The sequence below is a fragment of the Amia ocellicauda genome, chromosome 15, assembly GCF_036373705.1.
Source record: "Amia ocellicauda isolate fAmiCal2 chromosome 15, fAmiCal2.hap1, whole genome shotgun sequence".
In the NCBI taxonomy this organism is placed as follows: Eukaryota; Metazoa; Chordata; class Actinopteri; order Amiiformes; family Amiidae; genus Amia; species Amia ocellicauda.
The window spans coordinates 17,692,995-17,716,116 of NC_089864.1; the positions used below are offsets into that span (position 1 = coordinate 17,692,995).

At 37.4% G+C, this 23,122-nt stretch overlaps 2 protein-coding genes across 3 annotated transcripts in view; both read left to right on the top strand.

The window, feature by feature from the left end:
* The window catches only part of ptprq (protein tyrosine phosphatase receptor type Q), a 60,113-nt gene extending 43,043 nt beyond the window's left edge, over positions 1–17,070 (top strand). Inside the window, exons 37-50 of one of the 2 annotated variants that reach the window (XM_066723778.1) lie at positions 341–414; positions 1,834–1,933; positions 2,450–2,578; positions 6,432–6,476; positions 7,366–7,392; positions 8,660–8,741; positions 10,963–11,053; positions 12,608–12,684; positions 13,581–13,715; positions 13,808–13,933; positions 14,030–14,178; positions 15,211–15,346; positions 15,718–15,841; positions 16,546–17,070. In XM_066723778.1, the coding sequence (XP_066579875.1) occupies positions 341–414; positions 1,834–1,933; positions 2,450–2,578; positions 6,432–6,476; positions 7,366–7,392; positions 8,660–8,741; positions 10,963–11,053; positions 12,608–12,684; positions 13,581–13,715; positions 13,808–13,933; positions 14,030–14,178; positions 15,211–15,346; positions 15,718–15,841; positions 16,546–16,583 (1,333 nt within the window). In that variant the 3' untranslated portion in view covers positions 16,584–17,070. The remainder of the gene's footprint in view (positions 1–340; positions 415–1,833; positions 1,934–2,449; positions 2,579–6,431; positions 6,477–7,365; positions 7,393–8,659; positions 8,742–10,962; positions 11,054–12,607; positions 12,685–13,580; positions 13,716–13,807; positions 13,934–14,029; positions 14,179–15,210; positions 15,347–15,717; positions 15,842–16,545) is intronic. The other variant, XM_066723779.1, reaches the window with a different exon arrangement.
* A 3,335-nt stretch (positions 17,071–20,405) lies between these two features.
* myf6 (myogenic factor 6) lies at positions 20,406–22,491 on the top strand. Its single transcript, XM_066723782.1, has 3 exons — positions 20,406–21,215; positions 21,453–21,522; positions 21,686–22,491. Exons 1-3 carry the CDS (start codon positions 20,673–20,675, stop codon positions 21,799–21,801), a joined length of 729 nt encoding a protein of 242 aa, XP_066579879.1. The 5' UTR covers positions 20,406–20,672; the 3' UTR covers positions 21,802–22,491.
* Positions 22,492–23,122: the final 631 nt, after the last annotated feature.

Here is a 23,122-nt window from a genome sequence, read left to right on the forward strand (position 1 = left end):
CCCTGGTCAATGTTATTTTTTTAATATCAAAAGGGCTCTGTTTTGTTCTCATATTAATTGTCCTTTTTGTTCTTGTGGTTGCCTGGAATTCTTAAGTTATATGAATTCTAACATATATTTAATCACATGATATTTGAAAGATGTAGTTATAATATATGTCTTGTCAGTGTTAAATACCCACAGTGTTATTGGCAACCTTTTTTTTCGGGGGGGGGGGGTTCTGGATTGAAGAGATTTGTATTATAATTCAGTTTTTTTATTTGATTATAAGCACAAAATTACTGATTATGCACAGATGATTTGTAATGTTGGTTAAATAAGTATGATGATTTGTTTTTAGATTCAAATTCAGAGGAACAAATTCCAAAGGACAATACACTGATTCGCTGTATTCAGACCGAGTTAAAACATCAGGTAAAGTATAATGCAGTGTTTTTCATATTTTTAAGCAATGCATGCTGAAGGAATAGATAATCCCATACACAATGTAAAATGTTTGTGTTGATAGTAATAATTTGTGATGGAACATCTATGTTCAAATTCACTTGGATCTGTTGAGTTTTACTACAGCCATCCAATATTACTTCAAGATACCATTACTGTGTTGTTATATTAAAATTCTTAGTTATAGATGACATTGTCCTGTTTCTTTAAGCTAATACAGTAACAGAAGTGACTAACAATAGCCTGTATAGATCATTCTTGTGCGGGGCTGTGATCATTCAGTGTAAAACAAGTGCCTGTGTTTTCCCACTGTGCTCTCGTTCTGAGAACCTGTGTCGATTAAGCGTCTCAGCTGCAGTAAAGTCTCTGTGATGTGAATACCAGACTACTGCATCTACAGTTTACTTGAGGCACAGCTCACATTAACATGTTTATAAAGGGAGAAGTGCCGGCCCCAAGGGCAATAGTGTTTGTGACTCGCTTCTGGCACAAGGTCAGAATGTTTGCTTTTAAATAGAATCCCAGCCTAACCACACTGTAAACCAAAGGGGAATACTGGCATGATCCTGTTTTTATATATTTATATATATAAGTTCACCTGCCATTTCTGCCTATCAATGATTATTTCAGTTTAAGTATTTATATCTCAATATACTTGGGATTTTTTGGGTTTTTCCATTTCTGTGAAACATTGTGGCTTGAGAGTTATTTGCAGAGGAAGATTATTTCTGGGTAATCCAAAAGCAATCTTTAGATGAAAGACAACAATGTTTCATATTAGTAATATATTATTTTTAAAACAACAGAATAGTAAAATGTATGACACAACAAAGCTTAGGTTCAGCATTATTAAAAGTTGTCCTAATTCAACTGTGAAAAATAAATCATGTAAAAAACATGTAGATTTGTTATTCTGTTAACATTCATATTTTCAAATTAAAACAAATAACAGGAATAAGCAGGACTTTGTTTACTGGGAGACTGTGAACTGCTTTTCTTTTATTAAAGCAGTGTATGTTCATGTTTTTGCTACATAAGCCAATACAATGTTTTAAAGACTTTAAAAGACATTTCTCGCAGTTAATTTATAATCTCACCAATCATCGTAGTTGCCATTATGCCAGCTGTTGCCTCCTATAGTTAAAGAGAAACTACCCATAAATCATGTTTAGTTAATCCGCTGAGAGCACCATGCACTGCCCAGTATTTTAAGGCCACTCTGTGTCTGTTGGTTACAGTACATTAATTACGTTTAAAATGAAATAGTGCCGTTACAGGCGGAGGTTGTTGAGCTTTAGAAGCCATAGATGATGTAGCTCTTCCATATGATTGAAACTAGATATTGATTTTATCCGATGTCTTTCCCTGACTCTTATTTTTCTCTTTCAGTGGACCGTTTGTTGGATCGAGATGAGGAAATAATCATCGGTGTGATTTTGTCTGTACTATTAGCAGTCTTTCTGATAGTTACCATCTATACTTTTGCAAGGTAAGTCGATACCCAGATTTCTGTCATTAAATCATTAAACATGTAACACAAAACCCGGCTATAGAGCAGAACCAATATGATACCAAAATGATTGAATGTGATATAATGCTGATACATACAATTCATGGTGATACTTGATACAGACAGTTTCTACAGCCAAATACGTCATGAGGATGAAGTGTACGTGACACCGTCTTCTTTTCTTCACAAAATGAATGGTGACTTAATATGTTTACAAGGTGTTTGTGTCTCAAAATATCATACATATTTTATACTGGCTATTATGTATGTACTGAGCTATATGAGGTTCTGTAATGTCTGAAAAACAACTACAAGAATACTTTTTAATAAAACTATCATTTTAAGTGGCATTAAACTTGAAAAATGTAAACCTTTCACCCAGAGGGATAATTGTTCTCCATATTCTGCCTTCAACCACCTATGATACACGTTTACAGACACAAAAAGATGACCCAGTTTAGGATCAGTTATTTACTCGTTTGCTTTCACACCAAGGATCAGGCAAAAGCAGAAAGAAGGAGGAACATACTCTCCACGGGACGCCGAAATCATTGACACTAAATTCAAGCTTGACCAACTGATAGCTGTAGCAGACCTGGAACTGAAGGAAGAGAAATTAACTCGGTGAGTGGATGGTCCTGTATGTAAAACGGTAGCCTAGAGGTTCCCGGCTGTGACCCCTTTGCGACCCCAAGCTTGTTTATCAGTGCCGTATAGCCTGGTTTATTTACTCAGGTTGCTGCACTCCTCTTTCAAAGCTGACCTCTTTCTGCAGGCGGTTCACAGGGAAATATGGGAAAAGCCTTCATTTGGCAGAGTGGGCCGTGGAAGGATGGCTGCAGATTATATATATTTATTATTATTATTGTTGATATGGCAGCATTCTATTCAACGTTGGCATTGGACTTCTAGAACAGAAAACTGGAGGTTTTTATAAAATACTATTAACAGAAAGCCCCCGGTGGAAGGTGATAATGTAGTGAGTACTGCTTTAATCAGATTAGATATGGACTCAACAGGTATTTGAGTCTGATTTTCTGATTGCTATAGGTGTCTGTATTTAAGGGTCACATAAGTGGGATATGTCTTCTATTGTTTTCCTCTGACACGTGTTCTGTAAGATTCATGTCTGGGCTCTGAAGTGTCCATTCTTTTTTCCTTTTTTTCCATTTCAATTTCCTTTCCTTTCAATAATAAATAAAATTCATAAATCCATAAATAAATGACAGGATATGTCCCTAGGTGTGGTGTCTTGCAAATTGAGGTCATGGCCATACAGATCTGGTCACCTGAGGATAAACTCAAATCAATTAACTCCTCAGTATTGAAATGCATGAGGAACATTTATTTATTTATGATTTTTAACAGTTTTTATCCAGGAACAATGGCACAAGTAACAAGATATCAAAGCTACTGAGACCAGCTCAGCCACGAGACAGATTTCTACCAGGTTTAACTTGCACAAAACAGAAGATTATAATCGACAGAAAAGAAACAGGAACAGGGTGGAGATTAGGAATAAACCAGGAGTGTGACGAGAGAGATGCCATGGAGATTTAGTCCTGCCACTGCAGGAGGGTGAGAGAGATCAAGTTAAGTGTAGTGTCTACAGTTTTGATCTACAAGACTGTGGTTGTATTTTAAACATTTTAATGTGTACAGAAACTATGAGAAGTCAAGGCCTTAGATGTCTGTAGAGCAGTGCAGTGAGTCTGTAGTGGGTGGACTTTTATGAGCTTGATTTGAATTGAGATTGACTTCTTGATTTGTGAAAGACTATGTAGGAAGACAGGGAATAACAGTACATTATTATCACACACAGGAAAGAATATATTGGTGGGTTTTACAGTAAATGTTTGTTTATTTACTGACTTATTTAAAGTAGTTTTACAAATAGACCAATTTTAAAATAATACAAGAAGAAATTAGAAGTAAACAGAAGCATGAGGCATAAAGACATTTTTATGAAACAATCCATACATTGATTGAACTAAATAATAGCTTCTTAAACTAATCAGCAGCTCTAAAGTGGAATTACTTTTTTCCCCTGTAGGATAAACTGCCGCAGGAAGATTTATTGAGAACCCACATCAATTAGGATGGCCACTTTCAGCAACCCCCAAAGAAATACATTAAATTATATTTGTTATGATATATGAGATTTTCACTGACATTCAGAGATGTGTACTCAAACCCTTGCGAATTAGAAGAAAAGAAACTGCTCATCCCTGTGTCATGCCATCATGCTTGGCATATTTTCATCATGAGGCACATTGTTATTCTACTAAGAAATGTTGGGAAGAATGTGGGATCTCCAATACTAATAACATTTCTCTGTGAGTCAGCTTACAAACGGAGACCACACTGACTGGAGCATTATTAACAGTATTGCGATGATCCATCAAACACCGAAACCTTTCATTGCGCATTCACTCATTGATGCATCGTTATTTAACAAAAGACCAACCGAAAGAAACATGACGAATACGTACAACTTACTTTCACTGAGAAAAAATGCATTTATGACCGTGTGTTTTAGATATGAGGTGCTGTACTTTGGAAATAGACCAATGTGTTTTGTCTAATACTTTCCCCTACATGTTTAGCATTGTCTTAGACAGTGTGTAACGAGAACATTATTTTCTTAACAGCAACTGAAAAGGGTGCTATTTGAGCTCAGACCTCCCCTGGGTCAGAGAGCCTTTAATGGGAAAGCATTCTCAGAATGGGGATCACTGTGAGGTTTAAGACCTAGAATACCTTCTGCTAAGATTTCAGTGTCCCGCTGCTATAAACTGTGGGTGGCACGGAGATAAAAAGCAGGCAGTGTTGTTTTGTTTTTGCTCTGTTGTTTACGTGTCAGCATGCATCACAGCATACAGAGGTGTGTACAAGCCTGTGCTAGTTTCAGGAACCAGTAGGATGCCATTATTTGTCACCCAGGCATTAGGGACTAACGTAGGAGCTGCCACAGGGAGGTATCTGCTGCTTTTTTGGCAGTTTGGCAACTTGTGTGGCAATGCACACATCCACCTGTGCTCACATTTTGTTTAGAGAGTGTCATGTGTTAACTACAGAGGTGGTCAGTGCAATGACAGCCAGCCTTATTGGCACATGTTCATTGTCGTTAAACCATATGAGACACAGCACTAAAACACGTCTCCCCAATGTCATGTTTATTGAACTGCTTACAAATCTGTACATGAGCTTTTTTTTCTTGTGGTTAATACTGTTAAAAGAACAGTGCTGATAAACTCATCCATTGATTCTTTAGGTATGACAGGATGTTGTAAAAGTTCGATCTTTGCTTTTGTTCAAAATGATGCAAAGCTTCTGTTCAAATCCTGCTGAGGGATTTGGAAACAACCAGCTAAAACAGTCATTAGAGAAAGGGTCGGTACTTACTTGATTAACTTCCAGTTGACTTCCAAGTGCTTACATTTTTCTTCTCTTCTACAATAAAATAATGCATATTAATGCTATGCTATCTTATAACAGATCACTTATAATTGATTTATTCTGACACAAATCAAGTACTTTACACTGTTTGTATTTGATTGCTCCAGAAATCATTTTTTCCTGGCACGAGGTGCATGAACAGAAGACACGATTCATTATCTGGAGTTTTCTATTATTGACTTTGTCAGCTACAGTGGCAATAGGAAGTATTCACCCTTCCTTTTCACAGATTTTGATGCATTTAAATTGGATGTTTTCCCCTTTGATTTATATAACCTACTCAACACTCTGAAGAGGCAAGATAATTTGATTGTGAAACAATAGTTAATGAAAAATAAAAAACTGAAATGTCTAGTTTAGAAAAGTATTCACCCCCCTGAGTCAATACTTGGTTAAACAACCTTTGGCAGCAGTTACAGCTGTGAGTCCATTTTGCCCTCTACCCTGACAAGCTTCCCAGTCCCGGCCAACGTAAAGCATTTCCATAACATGATGTGCTGTGTTGGATGTGCAATAGTGAAAACTTCTAAGGAGGATGAAATATTCCTTTTGGCACCTTACTTGTAGCTATCCCCCAGAATGAAAATGCATTTTGAGCTACACAATGTAGCATTTGGAACCTAAAGAATCCGCTTTATGTTCCATATGTGTTTGTTTCAAATACTTGCAAGCAGTTTGGATGTTGTCAAGTTGTTGACTGAGAAATAAATGTTCATTTCATACTATTATTATTGTTGTAATTGCAGAACACAAGCTAGGAAAGCACTGGCATGCATGTGACCACAAGAAGTCACCTGATTTCCCTGCATCACGGCTGTATCTCACTGTCACATCACCTGTGTCTGTTGTCTCTTGTCAATCAATATGCATGTTTGATTAGTCTGTGCAACAGTCTGAGAACTGACTAATAATTGCCTTTATAACTTTAAATTGTGATGCTTTAGGGTAACCATATTTCCAACAAAAAAAAGCTTTATTTACACTGCTCACTAACCTATTCCTGGGTTTGTATTTCCAGGTACTCTTCATTTTTCTTTAGACGGAAGGAAATATTTGTCATCCAGTAAGTTGCCGATGTAGTCTTTGAATGCTGTGTTGTAATGTCCTGGTTTAGTGATCGCATTCGCTTTGGATTTGACCTTTTTTATTTATGTTAAAAAAACGTAATATTTTATTGTTATGTGGTTTGTAAAATGAAAAATATATATATTACATTTACTTTATTTTTCAAAAGTGTTCAAATTTAAAATACATGATATTTCTGCTGCACTGATGCTTATATACTCTTGAAAATGACCCATGACTCAAATGTGTTTCAGTCACCATTACACTGGAGTCACAACAGTGTGATGAGGCATGCGTGAAGAACTCAAACAAAATGGGTTCAATTGCCAAATGAGAATGGTTTCACTTGTTATATGTCTTATAGAAGTATGAGTTTTCCAGTTGTATACATTATTAATCCTTGTTAAGATGTAACAGAGCATGAACACAAAATGTAAAGCATTTGTGTTGGTCATCATGCATTCTGGCACTGCCTAGACACTGGTCTTAAGTGGGCAGCGTTGAAGAGACCACCATTGGCTTTGTGCTTCTCCATCATCTCAGAAAAGACCACCCCACTGTCGTTTGAGTGACCGGCCATCTAAACTCACTGCTGCAGTACTTCAGGAATATCTGTGCATTAGTATATGTGCACATGATGGTGTAAGGATACTCGAACACAATTCATGCTCCTCTCTGATGCATTTATGTGCGATGTTTTCAATAGCAGATATAATATGCATATTCTATCATTAATAATATTTTTTAAAGAGAGAAATGCAACTGGTACTGAAGACCATACACATGTGTTGCTATTTTTCTTTAACAAAAATAACAAGGCACAAATACTTTCAAAATTATATTATTTTGCTTTATTTCACTTCTGTTTTCTGTGAACTCTATTTCAGGCTTCTCAGTTATAGAAAGTCGCTCAAGTAAGTTGGTTGAAGATTTCTCTGTGTGCTTCTTCTCATGCATTGTTTTTGTTGTGTTGTTTTAGTGTGAAAGTGTGACGATTTTGGGGGTCCATTTCTTAGGCCTGCAAGCAAACTTAGTATAAATCATAAGGGTATGACTAATCGTATGGTAACTGGAGAAAGGCCCTCCGTCTCTCTGGGGTGAAGCCTGAATGTCTGTGTTTTAGCTTGGGAAATAATACAGGGATGTTTAAACTCCTTGGGGTGCAGGAAGCATATCATAATTAAGCAGTGAGGTCACTACTTTATATTTCTTTTTTTACTTTATATGCTACTCACTAAACAAGGGATGGCATTTACAGCAGTGAAAAGAGCTTAAAATATAAAGTGGCATACAGTATATCACAGATTCTCGTTTCAGAGAATCAGTGGCAGCAATCTTGACCTTCAAAGCAAAGAACTGATTAATTTTTAACTGAATTTAATAAAAGTTTTAAGAGATGTGTACAATTAAACAAAGCACTGTGATTGTTCAGCGCATGTGCTTTTGCTTATTTTTTTATTAGAATGAAATAATAATGAAGTATATTTGTTTTATTAGAAACACGTCTGCCTTAAAAACACAGCTATTACTATCACTGATTTCTGAAATGATCTGCTTAAGTACTATTCTCTTGAAGCTTTTATAAATTAATTGGATGACTGCTGTAGATAAATGCATTAAATTAATGTAACAGATTTACGCATAAGTTACATATATTTCTTCAGCAATACTCCAAATACTGATTCTAGGTCAGTCAGGGTAATAATAGTGCACCACATTGACACAATAAGAAAAACTATTATTTTAATTGATTTGACTTGGTGATTTGAAATCATACATTGCAGTTGTACATCTGTATTTTGAGAGGGAATTATTCAGATCTGAGGATGGTTTCACGTGGGTTAAATGCACAATAAATATTGAAAGTTCATCATCAATGTCTTTGTCCTCATTTGCAGTTAGATCTGTATCTTAAATTAACTATTCCATAGTAGAATTTAGTAATTTTGTAGTTTGGTTTACGTATTTCTGAATATGTAAATAGGACAATACTGATATTTTTATATATTTTGTTTATAATATTTGATAATTGTACTTATTGTACCATTTGTGATTATGTATTTTACTAAAGTGTTAGGACTGCATTGTAAGGGTATGACAGTTCTCCATCGTAACATGCATTTCAAGTGCACTTGGGTCTCAAGACAGCTGATCCTATTTGTTTCCTTTGTTTGTTTTTAGACCTGTTAACAAGAAATCATTCCTTCAACATGTTGAGGACCTGTGCAGTAATGACAACACAAAGTTTCAGGAGGAATTTTCGGTATGTAACCAGCAGTTGTTACAAAACAATGTTCATTCCACATGTCACATGTCATGTCCATTTCACCCGGGCAAGACCACCGAGAATGCGACCATTGATAATCAATACCCAATTACCAGTCTCATTGTTTGGATAGTAAAGTTACACTCATTTTTGTTCTTCGCTTCGTACGGCAACCTGTTCAGAATAACTCACAAGTGTGTCAGTGAAGGGGATCCACACACCTCCCCACGTTACTAACTGCAGGAGTGTGGCTTTATTTGGGAATGAACCTGATAATGAATATTGTGGTTTTATTCCTTAAATGCTGCTTCTACTAATATGACGTAATGAGTACTACTTGATTTAGGCCATTTATCTTAAAAAAACATGCAGTTTGAAATGCATAACTAATGTTGGTAGCATTGTCTGTTTGTTCAACTATTTACATTTAGATTTTCGTCCACATATTTTACTTGTTTACCTATAACGATTTGAGACCAGCATTATTCCTACATTTAACATGAACATCTAGAGCAGCTCACAGATAATATGGATTAAATTAATCAACCAGCTTAGATGGTGCATGGGTTTATGGATGGTTACAATATATGTCGGTCTCCATATAAGGTTAGTAATACGTGTTGAAAGATTTAATCTTGAAACCAATGTGATTGATATTTTATGAAATAATATGCTTATGATAGTAGTTGGACACATACATGTGTAAGTCTTTTAAGTCTTTTGGCTTCAGTGAAAATCTTTATATATATAAATTTGGTATAATATATCAAACGAATTGCACTGTACAGTTCTATAGCAGCTATTACTGAATGCTTTACCGACAGCAGTTTTATGGCTATCGTATTATGTCTTCCTCTCAACTGACTGCAATGTCTGTTGTTTCAATATTACAAAGCCATCATAAGTAATTACACAGGCTGGGAGTATAAAACCGCCACACTTCTGGAGTCAGCCCATTCATCAAGCTCCAGTTAGTTTCTTTTGGACCCTGTGATTTAACTTTTGAATGCTCATTGTTTTTCTTTTAAGAATCCAGAAGCCAGTTTTCACTGTAATAGAAACTGAATCTTGTATTACAGTTTTCAGCAAACAATAATAAGCCATCGGCTGATGAATAGTGTTTCCTACTGCTTTATGATGGTCATAAAATCATACGTAATGTTATAATCCTCCAATACCCTTTTGAAGGAGACTTGAGAGAGAAGGGTTTGTTTTTCATCATGATAATAAACTAAACATATATGCAGATCGAACCTACATTATTCTAAACACTTGATAACTTACTAATTAACAGGCAAGAGTTAACTCCATTGATTGAGTTCAGTTTAATGATCTCATTGAATATAGATCAGGAGTCTGTATTCTGTCACTTTAATACTGCAAGGCAGGCAGGGCAGAACTGCAGTCCAGCAGTTAATGGAGTGAAAGCCGGGTGATCTTTGATATGGATTAGCCACCTGTTGACTTGTTTTCTCACCTCAACACAAACATGTTGACCTTCTGCAGATACACCATTTAATCTTGATTCGAATATTTTCCATACTCTGTATTTTGTCATTATTAAAATAAATAAACTATATATATACATAAATAAATACATACATGCACACATAGGTATACAATATTTGTACAGATGTTATAATGTGAATGAGTCCGTAGTTGTAACTCTTCAATCTTGGGGGAGGAGGTGTGAGAAGTGGACAGTAGTCGGTCGCACCAAACCTTCATGCAATTTGCCCTAAGTAGCACTCTGTTTTGAAGAGATCTGGGTCTGAATGAGCATGGAGAGGAGATTAGCCTTTCACCTTTAGAACGAGAGAGGGTGGTCCCTTCAGGTCAAGGGTAATGTGAATGTGCTGGAAAAGGGAGGTTTATTTAGAAGAAGGCCATTACTGCTGCCTCAACAGGACTGACCAGTGGATAAATACAGAGAATGGTGCTGCCAATCCATCACTGTGTTTATAGGAATTCAATTCATCACAGGAAAAATTGAATGAGAAGAAATGTCAAATTCATATAATAGGAAGCATATCTAAAATAAAGCTAATGTTGGGGAACACTTTGTGGTCAGTTCAGCCGCACTGATGTGTGTTTAAGATTTATGACAGTGAGGTGATGGCCACTATGCAAAACCACCCTTTGATGGTCTTGCGAAAAAAAGACAAGCATCTGTGTATTGTGTGCCTTGTTGTACTTACTGGTGTTCAATATTTTTCAGGAACTTCCAAAGCTCCTTCAAGACCTCGCAACATCAGACGCCGACTTACCCTGGAACAGGTCCAAGAACCGCTTCACAAACATCAAGCCCTGTATGTACAGCAGGAGAGGACTGGGCTCTTGTCTGAGACACAGCAGCTGAAATGAAATGACATTTGTAAACGGCACTTCACTGACGTTGACCTTTCAGTTTGAGCTCTAATTATTTTAAAACAGTGAACCCCAAATATAACTGATCTGAAATTGCCATCATTAAAAAGCTGCCTTTTACCTCAATGTAATATGTGCAGGGGTGATGGATCTAACCAACAGAGGGTTGTATCTTTTTCCATCTACAGTACACTTGAAAAGGGTGAGATCAGTCAGCCTTTGAGCTCTAAGATGCTATCACTGGAGGCAGGAGTCTGTCTCTCCAGTTATCAGTACTTAATTTCTCGGTTAATGAGGGAAGAAGTGCCTTTGTTTTTTTAAGCATTAGCCATGATGTGAGAGCAGGAGGGTCTGACATTCCTCTGGTAATGTAACTACAGTCTATGATCTTAACTTTTTTGAGCAGCTGTCGGTGCTGATCCGGGGTCCTTTTTCACAATCAGATCCAAAGCCAGGAACCAATGGCTCTCATGTTAATCGGCCCACTTTAAAGTAACTACCATCATATCCCACAAACAAACACTATATCTAGGGTCTGGTTTACACCTTGAGTAAAAACAAAGGATTTCCTTGCTGATTTTGAATTATTATAAAAGACTCATAAAAAATACTGTACATTCTACACAAGAAAGCAAATGTAATCATATTTGACTGTGCTTGAGAGAATTCAAATGGGTAGTTTTAATGATGAACTATGAAAGGCATAAACCAGGTCTGACTCATTATTACACTGAGCCATGTTGGATATGAATCAATCATGGTTTGTTAAAGCTTTTTGTAAATTTGAGTATCACTTGAAAGAATGAAAATTGTTGCTCTTGAAAGGTGAAAACTTGACAGAAACAAATGAACTTCAGGCGGGAGATATACAGGCAGTTCTTATTTTCAAATGCAGCTGACAACCATAAATTGACTACTGAATTCCTGTTATTACAATTTCCAAAGGTACATTGGGAAAATTGTCCTTCATTGGAAGCAGGCATAAGATGGTGCCTGTTTGCAGTAAACATGTTTCAGCAGCTGCTATACTGTAGTAATGGGGGTCATTTTGAAAAGGCAGAGACTGTGGTGTGAGGAAAAGACAGGAATGGCACACATCACTGAGATTCTTTAGTTTGTCTTTGTTTGTTTTTTCAGATATTCTCTCAAACTCCTTATATTCATATTTTGTGGAGTATTCTCATATTTACTTTATAAATATTTGCATTGACCTGTTTACCACACATGGGTAGCACAGTATTATTCCCTGCAGACAACGAGCTTGAATTTCACACATCAGTTCTTTAGGGAATTGCATTGAAAGTGTCAAATGTAAACAGTGGAATACTGAAATGTGGAAAAAAGCTTACAATCTTGAATTTAAAAAATCCTCCTGAAATAGTTTTGCTTTGAATATATAGAGATACATTTAGCTCTTATAACAGTGTAATGTGAAACACCTACAACCAGTTCAAATACAGTACAGTATTCATTTTTACTTCATGTTTGGGTCCTAGATAACAACAACCGTGTCAAGCTTATGTCTGAAGCTGGTGTACCGGGATCCGATTACATCAATGCCAGTTATGTGTCTGTAAGTACAAAAGTATTATTGATATATATATATATATATATATGTTTTGAAAGCTTTCTAAAGCAAAAACCCAGAGAGGTAAGATTTCCCAGGCAGTCAATGTGTATTTATTTGTCTGTGATCCTGATCTTTCAATTCTCTGTATTGCTGTTCAGTTTTACACTATAATGTTTACAGTAATTAAAGTTTACATTGTAAGGTAATGTTCAAAATAATAGATGGTTGAGAACACATCCCTCCCTGTTGATACACCAAACCAGTCATCACATTCTCCGTTTGGCCAATATAATGTCAACAATTGCCGCTTGCTAGATCTGTCTGTCAGAATGTCTTGTAACTACAGTGACATAAGCCACCCAAGTGAAGCCGCTTGCCTTAAGGGCTGACAGATAGATATGTAGTGGAATGTCCTGGGGGGCATCTTGTGACTTCTGAGGGGCTTTTTCCATTTCAGCTGTGTCATGCCCAGCATCATCACTCTGGGTATTGTCGTGTGTATTTTTATCTCCTGAAATGTAATCTCCCTTCATTATAGCGAAACTACAGTCAGTATGTGATATATAAGGAGGGAACTTTTTTTTGTTTTTGTTTTTGGAATACCTTGATTACTCACGTTTAAAATACCTTTTCAAATTTCTCCTTGGGCATCAATCGAGAAGTGTCCATAGACTGTAAAAAAGCTGAATTGTTTCCTGTTTGTTTGTGATTCTGAATACCTGTGATTCCACTTCACTGCAGTCTCATCTCAGTAAAGGACAGTGTATTCATTTTCCTCCCGTCAGCCTTCACTTCACAAAATAATACTTCTTACTGTATACCTATTCCTCTGCTCTATCCTCTGCTCTGTTTATATCCTTGTTTATATCCTGCTCTCCCATTGCTTCACTGTGTCACAGGGCTATCTGTGTCCCAATGAGTTCATCGCCACTCAAGGCCCATTACCAGGCACGGTGGCAGATTTTTGGAGGATGATCTGGGAAACACGAACCAGGACAATCGCCATGCTGACGCAGTGTTTCGAGAAAGGCAGAGTAAGTTGTTGAAAAGTAATTAACAAAGTGGAGGAACATCATTTTTTCTGTCATCTTGCGGTTCATAAAGCCTTCACTGCCCCTTCTTATAGATCAGATGTCACCAGTACTGGCCTGAAGACAATAAACCAGTGACAGTGTTTGGAGACATCGTGATCACCAAACTGGCCGAAGATGTCCATCCAGACTGGACCATTCGGGTCCTCAAAGTTGAAAGGGTAGGTGGCAAAATAACAAGTCAAATTAAATCCAGATAGTCTTTTCAATAATCCAGATTTACCTTGATTGTGGTTTTTGTTTTGCTTTGGTTCCAGCATGGTGATTACATGGTGGTAAATCATTTCAATTTCACATCTTGGCCAGAGCATGGAGTGCCTGAATCCAGCACTGCACTCATCCAATTTGTTAAATTTATTCGAGCAAACAGAGCCCATGACAACACGACTATAGTGGTGCACTGCAGGTAAGCTAATGCATAATTATTATGATCAAATTAACATATATTGCTTTCATTTGTGTACACTACCGGTCAAAAGTTTTAGAACACCCCAATTTTTCCAGTTTTTATTGAAATTTAAGCACAGTTGTTAAGTACGGTTTCCTACACCATCAAAAGGCACTTGGAAACTGGAGGAAATTCTGACAGGAAGAGGTCTGGCAGACCCAAAGCAACAACACAATCAGAAGACAAGTTTCTGAGAGTGAACAGTTTGTGTGAGAGGCAAGCAAGTTTCAGCTGTGAAGAGAAGACTTTGAGCTGCAGGTTTGACAGGTCGAGTGGCAGTAAGAAAGCCATTGCTAAGATGGCAAAATAAGAAAAAGAGGCCGGCCTGGACCATGAAGCACCGCCAGTGGATTACTGAAGACTGGAAGAAGGTCTTATGGACTGATGAATCAAAATTTGAAATCTTCGGGTTTTTTTGTACGCCGCCGAGTAGGTGGAAGGATGGTTCCTCAGTGTGACAGCAACTGTCAAACATGGAGGAGGTGATGGCCTGGGGCTCTTCTGCTGGATGGAGAGTGAGTGGCACCCTAAACCAAAACGGCTACCACAGCATTTTGCAGCACCATGCATTACCCTCTGGTATACACCTAGTTGGTCAGGGGTTCATCCTACATCAAGATAATGGGATGAACTGGACAGAAGGGTGAAAGAAAAAGCAACCTACAACTGCAACACATTATTGGAAACGTCTGCAACAGTGTTGGGAAGAACTTTAGAAAGAATAGACTGAGACATTAAAATGCATACATTTCTATAAAAACTGGAGAAATTAGGGTATTCAAAAACTTTTGACCAGCAGTGTGTATGCAGAGGGACTGAGGTGAAACAGTTTCCCATTCAAGTTGAATAGTAGAATAAAGTCGAATAAACATTCAAATATGTGATGTTTGGCTTCTCAAGGCTCATATATCGTTTATTAAGAGACATGTTGACACTGTCCATAACTTTTCAGGATAATGTTGTTTTTTTACTAATTTATTTTATTTTCAGTGCTGGAGTGGGTCGCACAGGGGTGTTTATCGCTTTAGATCACCTCATACAACACGTGAGAGACCATGATTTTGTGGACATTTACGGCCTTGTTGCAGAGCTGCGCAGTGAGAGGATGTGTATGGTGCAAAACTTGGTAAGAACAATTCCACCTGGTTTATGTGTTTGAGTCACACAGTCCCCATAATCAAATACCCTGAGCATCATCAAAGAAGCTTTTAATAGCCTGTTTTTTAAATGTATTTTCTCCTGTGCATATTACATCTGATCAGATTACATCTCTAATCAACTGACACTGATCCACTGTTCGCAGTATTAGCTATATAAATATATTCTAAAACATTCCCCTGTATTGAGTCTTTAAGAAATGCCTCTTCGATTACAATGTTTCGTGCACAAACAAAATTATCTTATAAAAGTTATCATGAAGTGTAGTACACACGAATGCAAGAATGACTCGTTACTATACACTGCTCTTATTTTGCGGTTTCTTCGATTCCCATGCAGGCACAGTACATGTTTCTGCATCAGAGTACTCTCGATCTCTTGTCAAGTAAAGGGAACAGTCAATCTGTTTGGTTTGTAAATTACTCCTCTCTTGAAAAGATGGACTCTTTGGATGCCATGGAAGGTAATCATGTATTTTTCTTACAATATAGAGTACACTATTATTTGATTACAGTTCATGCTCAGATTTCAGTTCAGATTCCACACTAGATTTATGTGCAATTACATTTCCGACACATTCGCATGGGACACAAAGCAGCACAGCTATGGATTTGAAATGGGAAAAAGGCTGAACTGGTGAAGCTCATTAAGTCCAAATGGCATCTGCTGTTGTCCAGTTGACACTGTCCACACTGAGCTGTTGTGTTCTGTCCAACTCATGTTACTGGTTTCAACTACACTGGCACCGTACATTATTTAACTTGTTATGAAACTGTATTGAAATCCCTGGGTTTCCATCATTACCCAAGCTTTCTTATTGTGTTGATCAAATCCATGCATAAGTGGCAGATTCATATTTCATACCAGATGAGAATTTTGTCTTATATTTCTTAGCGTTAGTGTGTATTAGCCCACTGTAAATGGAACTGTCTTCCAGTTCAGTCGGCCATGATCAACCTGGAAAATGACACTTTCCAAGGGTGACATTCGTGAATTGTCTGGCTTGAAGAATTTTACAGTGCAGCACCTTTCTGATCGACTTTCCAGCTGTGTGCGCATCCACCTGATGTCATCCCACTACACACTTACGACACACTATCACGAACTGCTGGCTGCACTGCAAATTTCCTTTCAGCAAGTATTTACGCATCTTGTTTTCTCTTGTAGGTGACGTGGAACTCGAGTGGGAAGAAACAACGATGTAATTATTATATTACATACAATAGGATTATGTTTATAAAGCAGCTATTTTTGACTTTTGCCTTCACATGTCATGACATTGAGAAGGCTCAGAATTAAACACGCATCTATGGACACTGGGGCCAAAACGCTGTACATAGGCTTTCCCCTTGATCGTTCCCCGCTGTGCCTTTTTTTCTACCCCTAGATCGCATAAGAAAGACAATAAAGAATATGAAAATCCTTTTGCACATGAAATGATATGTATTTAAGCAAGATCTTGCACTGATAATTTAAAGTCTCTTTGTATTTCCTACTTCAGATAATTGTATTTTTTGTAAGATAAATTAAGCCAAACTGGTATTTGTCAGGATTTTATTGCATTTTGTGTGTGTGTGTTTTGGGTGAAAATAAGGGATTTCTGTTTGTAAAGTAAAGGCTCTAATTTTCATGGACTTTAGTGTTATTTTGGCCTCTGTGTTGTTGAAATTTCTTGTGGATTACTCTCAGTACTGTCACAATAAACCCTATTTAAATATATGTTCTTTTGCTCTGTATCCTAAGCCCTATATTTTGTGGCAGAGAGATCCCATGATCTCCAACAGCTGAACAGTCAACCCTTGACACGGCAGAGATTTATCTCTCGCTGCAGAGCACACAGTAGCTCTTCAGAGACTCACAAGACATTTTCAACTGGCCCTTTGCTTCCCACTTCGCACTTGCTTGGGAGTGAACACTACATGAAGTGAGAAAACTTTGATTAGCAATCATGAAGTCATTTAACAGAACAATCATCTTTTGCATGAGTATAGTTACAGTACGTAAAAAATAATACATAAAACTAATAGGAACATAACCACACATCCCAAATACATTAAGACCCAAAAAACGACACAGATGTTAAATAGTAAATGTGCCACTTGTCTTATTCTTTGAAAAGAATGTTTCCCAGCTGTTTATCTCTGAGGGCTGAAAATCTGTCCACCAGCAGCAGTTTTTCCAGAATGGAGTTAAATGGTGTTTACTTGAGTGGCCCCCGAGTGACTGCCTGGGCTCTTTATGGCCCCGGGCATAGGTATTTATGTACACTTCTGTTTCTATTTGTGGAAGTCTTTTGAAGATGATGGTATTTAACTATTTATATATCTTCAGAGTTTTTACATACAATTTATTAAGGGTTATATCTTTCATAACTTTCAAACATATAATGTTTATACCATTTAAAAATAAAATACATTTTAAATAATTTTAAAATTAAGTGCTAATCATGTTTTATTGCTTAAGGTATGCATATATCTTCTAAGGATATGTACCTATATTGACTTACATTGATATAATCATTTTCAACTTTAGAGACATTTCAGTGAATTTAGACTATTGTTTGAAATATGTTGCATCCACCCCTCAGCACTGTGTGTCATATCTGACTCGCTATGGCTTTGACACATTTAGTTGGTATGATAACTGACTGGGGTTCAGCATGAGTGCTAGTTATAGCGTGTCAAAGGAGGAGGGCAGGTTAGTTCAGTCCTTGTTGGAAATTGAAATGATTAAATATACTGTGATATACTGACTTAAATCCGTGGATAATAAAGATGAAAATCTCTTTGTATCTCTTGTTTTCTGCACCTTTTAAAATCTATTAACTGATCTGGTAACATAAATCAGTCTTTAAAAATCACTCTGACCTACTTCCTACCCCTTTTGAAAACCGTGCTGTATGTCTGTTTATAAGACAAGTCCGAACATGCTCACTTAGTTGGTGTCTAATTTAAACTAAATTGTGCACCACATGTGGCTCTTGTCCCTAAGCTGTTATAATCATCAGGAACTCACAGGATTTCATGTTTAATATGTGTTCAAACTGAAAGGGATCCAGTCTTCAATCTACAAGTATAATTATTCGGACAAGCTTGTTTTGTCCTTTTTTATATAAAGTAATAGGCTGTGGTCATGCTTTCATTATACAAACACATTGTTGTCCTTCTCAATAGCTTCTCAGCTCCATATCCACTCTAAGCCAACAGTGGTTTTGCAAGCGCTCCATATTAAAATAGTCCCAGTGTTCAGTCAAGCAGGCTTTATGCGGAGAATGCGCCAAATCCTCTGAAATCACTTCAGCAGCTGATGCAGCAGAATCGTCCTATTAAAGGAATAAATAAGAGGCCAGTGTCCTAGATGGGCAGTTGTCAATCCCAGGAGTATTTCACATTTATGAATGAGCTCTGGTAATTATTAATGCTCCCCAGCAAGCACTTTAGAGAGAAATATAGAATTTAAGGGCAGGGAAGGTCACAAGTCGTGGAGTAGAGTAATGCCTACTGTGCTTGCAATCCAAGAATGAATATTAAATCCTAGTATATTATTGTTAATAACTTGTTTTAACAGTAGAAATATAATTACATATATTTTGTTCACAATATTTTGAATAGCACAATTTGCATAAACAAAACTGATAGCATTTGATTTATTTCCACACACAACCTTCTTTGGCATTTGTTCTGTCTCTTTCCCTAACAATATGAAAAGTCAACTATGGTGACATTTTCTGCCATCTGCCCAGTGACTGCCTTCTTTTAGTACACTGCGCCTGGATTTCGTTTTCTTGTCCTGAAAAAACTTGAGTGTTTATACAGCGCTATCCATTTATCACTGGAGGCCCAGCCAACGGCACCACGGCACCTGCCATTTAACCCGCTATACCAAACCACCCACAGTAAGGTAACTGGAGATCTGAAGGGGAATCCTGAATTGCCCATCTCTGGTGCTCAATACTGTTTGCTTCGAAAAAGAGAATTAGATTTAAGAGCAGAACCTGAACTGCATCACTGCATGTACACATATATATAAAACAATTATAAATCACTTATGAGACAACAGCCAATCAAGCATGACTGATTAACACTGGAAAGACAAAATGTGCATGACAATTATGACGTCAACTTTATAAACATTTAAAAAACGTTTTAAGTTTCAAATATGATAGGAGAATTCCTGGTGGAAAGCACTGTATTTATCTCATTGATATCTTATTGATAGGGCAGGAGAAGAAAAAATAATGGTATTCTTTTGTTCTTTTAACAATATGTAAGTTCTGGAAATGACCCGATACAAAGGCTACCTTGCTGTTAAAGAGATGTTGGCCTATATTTGGCATCCTGTGGTTGGAGTTAGACCCCCTTTTATAAGAGTGTACGTATTGCATTTTCCCCCACCACTATTAAATGCAATCATATTTATAGTGGCCAAAGATATATATGCCGGACTTCTGTAAATCTATTCTTTAGGGAAGGTTGTACTGCTGAAACGTCCTTTCATATTTTATAATGCTCTGTGATCGATATCATGACAGTCAGTGGATCAGACTACATTTAAGGAAATATGTCAGAAAGGCAGGTAGCCTTCTAGTCTAGTGGTAGTCTATATCAAGCAAAGCAGTCAATTTCCTAATTTCAAGCATATATTTTCAAAAATGCATTTGACAAATTGATTGATAGTTTGATTAGATATTAATCCAGGACAAAACATACAGGCATAAGCAAATATGATAGTATATCTTACTTGAAACTATTCAGACAACTTTTTTATATCAGTGTCTATATTCTAAAGGTGACTCTAAAAGAGGTAGTAGTGTAGCAGTGTCCTGACAAGCAGCAGCGATCGCGACGTCATTAATTGGGGTCAATTAAGCATTTAAATGAGCTGTATGTGTAGGCCTGTGGATTCTACCCAATTAACAGAGCATCATCCCATTTAAAGTCCAAACCGCTATATCATTCTTGAAGAAGTACAGTAGGCTGCCATTTGACTGTCGAATACATACTGAAGGCATCTGTCATCTATCTGGAGTGAGTGTCACCTTTCATTGCGTGGTGCTAACATGCATTTCTTCTTTACGCGCATGGTGTCCTATTGGTTGTAGTTCCCCCGGATAATCATCGCAGTGAGATGAGGAGTTTGATGCGCTGCGACAGCTAAATGCGGGATTGAATTTCACCTGCTATATATATGCCGTGTGACTTGTGTCATCGGGCTATTTAAATGCCATAGCTGGAGCTGCCCTGCTGGTTTATATCACTTCTGTCCCACACATAGGCCGCAAAGGCGAGAGCACCATGATGGACCTTTTTGAGACCAATGCTTATTTTTTCAATGATTTGCGCTACCTGGATGGGGATACGGGCCCGCTGCAGCACTTGGAAATGGCAGAGGTGTCCCCTCTGTACCAGGGGAGTGACGGGCCCCTGTCCCCGGGCCAGGACCAGGACCAGGACCAGGACCAGGACCAGGTGACATCCGAGACGGGCTGTGACAGCAGCGGGGAAGAGCACGTCCTGGCGCCGCCGGGCCTGCAGGCGCACTGTGCGGGCCAGTGCCTCATCTGGGCTTGCAAGACCTGCAAGAGAAAGTCTGCCCCGACCGACCGCAGGAAAGCAGCCACTCTCAGGGAGAGACGGCGGCTCAAGAAGATTAATGAAGCCTTTGAAGCCTTAAAGAAAAAGACGGTGCCAAACCCCAGCCAGAGACTGCCCAAAGTGGAGATCCTGCGCAGCGCCATCAGTTACATTGAGAAGCTCCAGGACCTTCTGCACACCCTGGACCAGCAAGACGACATGCAGGACAAGGACCCATTTAGCTATAATCTCAAAGACCATCATGTAAGCAGAAATGTACCAATATATTCACATTTTTCATTTCGTGGAAAAGTACGGGATACATAGACTATATATATATATATATATATCTTTTTTTATTATTTTCTTTCCCCTCTTCTACCCTAGCACATTTCACAGTGTCAAGAATGTAACCTGCGTCTCTGCCCATTGACAGTTAAAAGGATAGTTGGCCATTTTAAGACCTGGGGACATAACAAATGTGTATATTTGTGCCTGCAGGTGTCCAGCGCACTGTACGGCAGAGACACCTGTCCCTCAGACTGCGCCGCCAACGCGGAGCACAGAGCAGGTGGGTGCGCACTACTCACACACTGCAACTGCGTTACTCACCCTGGACTATTACAGTGTAACAGAGTGTGCTTCAATGTAACATCTCTCTCTCTCTCTCTCTCTCTCTCTCTCTCTCTGACCATGTTTTGTGAGACCTTTAAACTCTTTATCTTTTCTTTTAGGATCTGGTCTTGATTCTTCGGCTTCCAGCAGCCTCCGCCGACTTTCTTCTATAGTGGACAGTATTTCAAGTGAAGAGCCCAGATTAAACTATAGGGAAGAAGTCTCTGAGAAATAACCTTTTTCTTTCATCGCTTTCTACTTTTTTTATTTTTATATTTCTTTGTGCAGAATCTCCTCTTCACATTTCCAGGGCAGTGTTTTCGTGTATGGTCTTGTAAGAGACAATGATATTATTTGCTGTCCACCGCTAGTCCTATGCAATGTGATATTCCTGTTTGCAACTGTCAAGATTGCATTCCCCGAATGATTCAGAAGCCAAATGGCCTTTTATACATGTGTTTGCAAAAGTAAGTCTGGTGTAAATATTGATTTCTTAATATTTTGTAAGACGAAAAGAGCGGATTACATTATTTTGTATTTAAAAGTATATACAGTTATCTATTATGTATCAATAACAAAAACTCTGAAAACGATCAGCACATTTTGTGGTTTTACACTTAAATAAGCTGAATTTTTGTATCGATTACACCACCCTTCCATTTTGAGCTTTTCCAATACAAGACAAATGATTGCATACGAATTTGTGCTTGAACAGAATGTGCCTTGTTCCTATCGCACCGTTGTTTTTTGCAGTGTGTATATTTATATACAATTCCAATCACTGTATAACGAGAAAACGTTTCCTTAATTTATCACTGGGATGTCCTTTTTTCAACGACAATGTATGCACTTGTTCAGTATAATTGTATTTATATAGATAGATAGATAGATAGATAGATAGATAGATAGATAGATAGATAGATAGTTGCACTGCTTATAAATAATATATATATGTAAAAAGCTGAATTGCTGATTGATTCATATTATTAAATGACAATTTTTTAAAACAACAAACAAAAAACACTTTGGAAAATGATTGGATCTGGAAATACAGTCACAAAGAAACCAGTTACTTCAAGATAATTTGCTGTGTAAAATCACACATAAGCTGAAAGACTTCCATCTTATTTTGAAATGAATCTGGCCAATGTATATCTCTTTGCCATGGTTTGTTTTATTGTTATTATTATTATTATTATTATTATTATTATTATTATTATTATTATTATTATTATTATTATTATTATGTTGTTTTTGTTATTTAGACACCATTAGCAATAGTGTTTCTGGTAGTAGTAGTAGTAGTAGTAGTAGTAGAAACAGTATACAGTCCATTCTTAAATGTTATGTACACTATTTGTCATGACTGTGTGAACACTTCCTTTATATAAGGCAGAAGAACAACCAGCAGTAGTAACCTTTTAAAGATGCATGTCAGGAGGAGATATAAATCATTAGACGATCACAGTCAGACATTAGAAATGCTATCAGATCTGTTTACAAACCCAGGAAGGGGTGACCACCAAGACAGATGAAATACCGTATTGGACAAAAAG

Bases quoted from the DNA above. Each gene is read 5' to 3' on its own strand.
- myf6 (XM_066723782.1), top strand. From the start codon at position 20,673: ATGATGGACCTTTTTGAGACCAATGCTTATTTTTTCAATGATTTGCGC. The intron at 21,216-21,452 runs GTAAGCAGAAAT...TTGTGCCTGCAG, and splicing joins ATAATCTCAAAGACCATCAT to GTGTCCAGCGCACTGTACGG. The intron at 21,523-21,685 runs GTGGGTGCGCAC...CTTTTCTTTTAG, and splicing joins CAACGCGGAGCACAGAGCAG to GATCTGGTCTTGATTCTTCG.